Source organism: Corylus avellana, chromosome ca5 (assembly GCF_901000735.1).
Source record: "Corylus avellana chromosome ca5, CavTom2PMs-1.0".
Lineage (NCBI taxonomy): Eukaryota > Viridiplantae > Streptophyta > Magnoliopsida > Fagales > Betulaceae > Corylus > Corylus avellana.
Genome location: NC_081545.1, coordinates 33,734,736 through 33,741,531, shown reverse-complemented (window position 1 = coordinate 33,741,531; position 6,796 = coordinate 33,734,736). Strand labels below are relative to the sequence as shown.

The 6,796-nt window shown below is 35.3% G+C and overlaps 1 protein-coding gene across 1 annotated transcript; it reads left to right on the top strand.

Moving 5' to 3' along the window:
- Window positions 1-1,349: 1,349 nt before the first annotated feature.
- LOC132182925 (alpha-dioxygenase PIOX-like) lies at window positions 1,350-5,773 on the top strand. The gene is made up of 10 exons (XM_059596295.1): window positions 1,350-1,472; window positions 1,662-1,925; window positions 3,319-3,468; window positions 3,587-3,720; window positions 3,873-4,086; window positions 4,182-4,327; window positions 4,586-4,813; window positions 4,903-5,105; window positions 5,201-5,444; window positions 5,548-5,773. The coding sequence occupies exons 1-10, from the start codon at window positions 1,350-1,352 to the stop codon at window positions 5,771-5,773; spliced, it is 1,932 nt and encodes a 643-aa protein (XP_059452278.1).
- The last annotated feature ends 1,023 nt before the right edge of the window (window positions 5,774-6,796 follow it).

Genomic DNA, 6,796 nt, shown 5'->3' with positions numbered 1-6,796 from the left:
TGGTTCAACAAGCACTAGGTAATTAATTAAACAAAAGTGTACGTGTGTAAACGTACGTTAATGTTTTAATTGGACCGATGTTGCTAGCAGCAGGTTTAGATTATTGTATAAAGTTTGTTATGATATCATCATATTCGTTTCCTTCTGGTCCTGGTAGCTTTGACAATTGTTTTATCTCTTTAGGTGTAAATTAATATATATAATTCTCTTTTTAAACACACAAAAACAAAAAAGAGACGGCATGATTGATGGTCTAGATCATTTCTTATGTCGGGAACATTGAATTATTGTCTTTAATTATATTATTATTTTGTCTGGTAGACTTGGGTCTTCACGTACCAGCTTATGCTCTCTATTGATAGACCAATTCTAACATTAATATTATAAATCAATAAAACAAAATACATATATACACAACACCACTTGGAGAAAAATAGTAAAATAGAACATAAAAAAGTGGAAGCCTGGCTAATTAATAAACTGGATGAATATTTTTATCATTAATGGGTTATTATAAGACCACCATTGGAGGTCCATAAGGTCCAGACATGTACTAAGGCGTAGGTCCGAATATCCGCAATGGATAATCACTCACATAAACCTATTTAGTGTTAGCCACCTTAAAAATTCACTGATGTCCTGATGGGGCTGGGTCAGGTTCTAGTTCAATTGTTGTTGACGGAGTGCCTATAGTTCTTGTCGTTTAGGCGCCTCCTGAACTAGCCGCCTTAGGAATCTACTGATGTCTTAGTGGAGTTGAGTCAAGTTATGATTCAATTGGTCTTGACGGAGCATCTACGGTTCCCACCGTCTAGGTCCTTCCTTAGCAATTCTCAGCGAATAGATGTTACCATGGTAAATTAATCCCGGTAGAGTAGCATCACCACCTCCTGCCCTTTTTGCTTAAAAAAAGGGGGGTTAGTATAGGAATATGCATGTTAAAGTAAGAATATGAGAGAAGTGCTAGGAAGCTAAACAAATGAACTTAGAAAAATTTTCAAATTTACGTGGCAAGAGTTTTTAAATTAAAAAAATGCAATCCTCTCTTCTTTGTGTACTATTCACGGTCTGCCACGTCAATTTGAAAAAAAATTTGGGTTCATTTGTTTGGTTCCGAAACACTTCTCAAAATATGATTTTCACAACTTTGACCTATAAAAGTCATATCAGCCCATAGTTCCGCCGCTCAGGTGAATTGTTCAAAAAGGCTGCATTTTAGTTAATCAATATTGGCCGCCTCTCGATCATCGTTTGACATTTTTGCACGAAGGACGACGTCCCTCCATTTGGTATATATATGTGTATATCTTAAAGAAAGAGTAGTAATTGTATGCAAGCAACGATCGACAATGTTGTCTGTAGTAATGACATCCCTGAGGGCCCTCCTAACTGCTCCTTTCCATCGATTCATCCATGGAGACTTCCATGAAGCTGTTGCCAAGATGACTCTCATAGACGCTTTCCTCTTCCTTGTACTGCCATTAATGTTCATATATAAGCTTGTGCTTTATTATTATTATTATTTGTTTCTGAAAATGTCAAGACATGCATGTAGACATATACGATCGACACTCATTAATCAATTAGCGTATACATTTTTCTTTTTATGGGATGAAGACATAATTAATGACGTTATCTTTAATTTCATGTGTTTCATGCAGATTGTCCACTCCATTGATAAGCTGGGGATATGGCACCGCTTACCAGTGTTCTTAGGTCTAGCTTATCTCGGTGTTCGCCGGCACCTTCACGAGGAATACAATTTAATCAACGTTGGTAGATCTCCGGTGGGTGTTAGATTTAACCCCGGGGATTATCCATACAGGACAGCTGATGGAGAACACAACGATCCCTTCAATGAAGGTGCAGGTAGTGAAGGAACTTTCTTTGGCAGAAACCTTCTTCCGGTTGATCAAAAGAACAAGGTATTCGATATTTCTCCCGTTGGGACCATATACGACGGTTGACACATCTCAATTTTTAATTTTGAAATTAAGTTTATTATCATTTTAAACTCGAAAATTTGTCATTTTTTTATTATTAAATACATAATATTAACGATGTGAAATACATATTAAAAAGCTAAATTTGGTAAACCCGCTTGCCAGTTAGTTCCACTTCTAGGGCGAAGCTGAACTTTGAATGTTGTATGTGTTGAGTTATTTGATAATATTTTAAGTTTTTTACTTTTTATAATTATGTTACCGGGCTTGTTTGGTAAACTTTTTTAATTTTTTAATTATTTTAAATGAAAGGTGAAAGTAGCTTTAGAATATTTTATGTGTTGATTACGTTGTTTGATAATTTTTTAGTATTTTTCTAAAAAGCAAAAAGTTATCCTAAAGAGTGTTGCCAAACGAACCATTATTTTTATAAAAATTAAAAACTAAAGAAAAAAAAAATGATGAGATAAGAATTTTTTTTTTTTTTTTTTTTTTTTTTAAAAAAAAAATGGTTGGATCATGCCCAACCATGGGCTCACGGCATGCATGGTTGAGTGCATGAGAGCTCGACCTTGACGCACCCAATTTTACTAGGCCGGCCGTGGCTGGTTGAGAGCTCGACATTAATGATGAGGTTGGGTCGTATCTAGCCATCATCATCATGGCTCTAGCTGCATGGATCGATATGGCTGCACATGCATCAGTCAACTTCATTTTTTTTTTTTTCTCCTTCTTTTCTTGTTTTTAATGTTTTCTCAACTTTTTTTTAAGGAAAGTATATATTCATATTAATTTTGTCATTTGTTTGAGAAAAAAAAAATAATAAAAATATCAGATTTAAAATTATTGTAAACTCGGATCTCAAATTTACAAAATTGAAATCCGATGTTTTAACATAAAGAGACGAAAAACACACATGGTCCTACCAATATTTTCCATATAAATAACAAAATATTATCCCATATGTAATAAAAAAAAAAAATGGTCCCATATAGATACACATTATACATGCTTATATATATACAGGAACGGAACCAGCTTTCAATTTGGAAATGGACTAATTGGTAAAAAATACCTTAATTTTTTTTTTTACCTTAAAATTTTTTTTTTGCCTTAATTTTTTTTTTCTTGTAATTATGGGGGGACCAGGGCCACTCCCAGTCCCCTCTAAATCTGTCCCTACTTATATATATGATCACGTGGCTCAATATACGAAAGAAAATTTTTAAATATTTATTACTTCAAATTATAATTACGATAATTTGCTGTATGTGAAACTCAACTAGTAAAAAGTTCTAAGAAATCTAAAAGAGTTACAATAATTTATGTTATGAATAATTGATTTAATTTGGATGATATATGTGCGCGCGCGCAGCTAAGGAAACCAGATCCAATGGTGGTGGCCACAAAACTTCTTGCGCGGAGAAAATTCACTGACACAGGGAAGCAATTCAACATGATTGCTGCTTCTTGGATTCAGTTTATGATACATGATTGGGTTGACCACTTGGAGGATACCAATCAGGTTTGCTTTGTATATATATATATATATATATTGAAATTAAACACTTTGTTTTTGTGTCAATAAAAAATATATGTTTATATTATAAATATGTTCTTTAATTTGGACAAAATTGTTGTAGATTGAGCTGATTGCACCTAGAGAAGTTGCAAACCAATGCCCCCTCAAGTCTTTCAAGTTCTACAAGACAAAGGAGGTTCCAACTGGCTTTTACGAGATCAAGAATGGGACTTTGAACATTCGTACACCATGGTGGTAAGAAACTTTTCGTAATCAAATTTAATTTTTTATTGATTGGCGTAATAAACGTGGAAATATAAATTAAATGATTAAATTTATTTCTTCCATATACAAGTGATTATTTAAAAATTTTGCATGTGTCTAACAAGAAAGATGGTGAATATCAGGGATGGAAGTGCGATATATGGGAGCAATGCAGAGAGGTTGGGAAAGGTGAGAAGTTTCAAAGAGGGGAAGCTCAAAATATCACCAGATGGCCTTCTTCCCCATGACCAAGATGGCATTGCTGTGTCAGGAGATGTTCGTAATAGTTGGGCTGGCGTCTCAATATTGCATGCCCTCTTCATTAAAGAACACAATGCTGTCTGCGATACCCTCAAGGTATATTAAATCAGCCGTAAAATGTGAATATTTACCACTTTTCATGTGACCATACAACATGAGCTCAAAACATCCTCATTTTAATGATGTTTCAGAAGGAATATCCAGAGTTTGGTGATGAAGAATTATATCGTCATGCAAGGCTGGTAACATCAGCAGTGATTGCTAAGATCCATACAATAGATTGGACGGTGGAACTTCTCAAAACTGATACATTGCTTGCAGGGATGCGCGCCAATTGGTATTCTTTTTTATTTCAACATAAGTTTACTGAATTGATCACCTTCTCCATCTCTATATGTATGATGAATACTAAGCGAAAATGCAAAATGGAGGTTTTTAATTCATTTTCAAGATCAAAGACAACTCAAAAGGAAAATGTTGTTCACAAACTTAAATGCACCTCTATGATTCAAATATCCGATCGATCATTATAATTTGTAAACACAAACGGATAATTGTTATATATATGATGGTACTTTTTGAACGTCTATTTTAGGTATGGATTGTTGGGTAAGAAATTCAAGGACACATTTGGTCACGTTGGAGGAGCCGAATTGGGAGGTTTGGTGGGTCTAAAGAAACCAAATAATCATGGCGTTCCTTATTCGTTGACCGAGGAGTTTGTTAGTGTTTATCGCATGCACTCGCTTTTACCCGATCACCTTAACCTCAGGGACATCTCAACCGCACCAGGACCGAACAAATCTCCACTGTTGATTGAAAAGTATAACCCTCTTGATTTAACTCAACATCAAAATTAGACCATTCAATTTTCATGGAAATTGTTTTGTCGTAATTATTTTTGTATTTCAGGGTTCCTATGGCAAATTTGATAGGTATTAAGGGAGAAAAGGTTTTGGCAGAAATTGGGTTTACAAAGCAATTGGTTTCAATGGGCCACCAAGCTAGTGGGGCCCTAGAGCTTTGGAACTATCCTACGTGGCTCAGGGACGTTATACCACAGGAGGTGGATGGCCATGATAGGCCTAATCATGTAGACCTACCAGCTCTTGAAGGTAGTGTTAGCTAATCTGGATCGTTTATTTAATTGATTTAATTACCAATTTATATTCAATGTGAAGCAAGCTTATTCTTAGCCTCCATGATGCAGTTTATAGGGACAGAGAGAGGAATGTCGCAAGGTACAATGGCTTCCGCAGGGCCCTACTATTGATACCCATTTCAAAATGGGAAGATCTGACGGATGACAACGAAGCGATTCGAGTGCTTGAAGAAGTGTACGGTGATGATGTTGAAGAGCTTGATTTGCTTGTGGGCCTCATGGCAGAGAAAAAGATCACAGGGTTCGCTATTAGTGAGACAGCTTTTGTAATATTCTTACTAATGGCATCAAGGTAATAAAACAAATCCAGTAATTGTAATGAAATTAAATAAGGGAATGGTGTGTGATACAATTATAACATGATGATTAACTTGGTTGGGCATTCATGCGTGCAGGAGGCTGGAATCAGATAGGTTCTTCACAAGCAATTTCAACGAGGAGACGTATACAAAAAAAGGACTTGCATGGGTTAATAATACAGAGAACTTGAAAGATGTAATAGACCGTCATTATCCAGAATTGACGAAGAAATGGATGAATTCTACAAGTTCTTTCTCAGTCTGGGATTCACCTCCAAATTCATACAATCCAATCCCACTCTATCTACGAGTTCCTCAGTGAATCGCACATTATATCAAACCCCCGCCTATTATATATTATTTGGAATAATGAAGTTATATATTGAGTCTGTCTTAATTTACCCTCGATCTACTTGAAGGGGAATATGTACATGGAACTACTTTAATAAACCATAAGCTTATTATGTCTAATATTACCTAGAAATATTAAACTGATACATTTGTTTATCATTTTTCCCAAAGATGACATCTTTACAAAAGAACAAAATTTGAGCACAAATATGGTCCCAAATCCAATCACCTATGTTGTCTATTTGTACACGGTATTCACGTTGCACATCCGTACGTATCTCTCTCTCTCTCCAACATGGGAAAACCAGCAAACACAACCCCTAACAACGTGGCCAAACATTAGCCATTGGGTCTGTCTGGCTGCCGAGAAAAGAAATACAAATTAAAATTTTTTTTTTTAAAAAAAAAGGGAGTGGGGGAGATTCACCTGACCCCATCAAATTACAATCTTATGACAAAAAGCTCCATTCCGTTAGTTAAAAGGGTTAAAATTGACGGTTAACGGTCATGTGCAAGTCATGTGTCATTTTAAAAAAAAATTTCTTCCACTTTTGCCCTCACTTCAGATCGAGAAAACGACGCTATACCCTCCTAAACATATTGACTTTATTTGTTTGAAGTGAAGGCAAAAGTGAAAGAAAAAAAATTTAAAATGGCACATGACCGTTGACCGTCAATTTTAACCCCTTTGACTAATAGAATTGGGTTTTTTGTCATAAGATGGTAGTTTGATGGGGTCAGGTGTCATAGTTGATAGTTCATGGGGAGAAAGTGACAAAGTATTGTAGTTCATGAGGCCAAAAAGTAATTACCCCAAAAGTTTTTGCAAGTGAGTTGCATGCGTTAGAGTATTGCAACAGCATGTACAAAATGCTATACCAAAAAAATAGCTTTTTCTTTCTAATTTGTTGAGTATGGTGATATCATATACCTTTAAGGGTATATGATATCACCATATATATACATTTATATCACTACCAATGGACCTCTCGAA

Excerpts from the sequence above, each read along its gene's own strand:
- LOC132182925 (XM_059596295.1), top strand. The coding sequence starts at position 1,350 with ATGTTGTCTGTAGTAATGACATCCCTGAGGGCCCTCCTAACTGCTCCT. Across the intron at positions 1,473-1,661 it reads TAGACGCTTTCCTCTTCCTT|ATTGTCCACTCCATTGATAA; the intron begins GTACTGCCATTA and ends TGTTTCATGCAG. Across the intron at positions 3,469-3,586 it reads ACTTGGAGGATACCAATCAG|ATTGAGCTGATTGCACCTAG; the intron begins GTTTGCTTTGTA and ends AAATTGTTGTAG.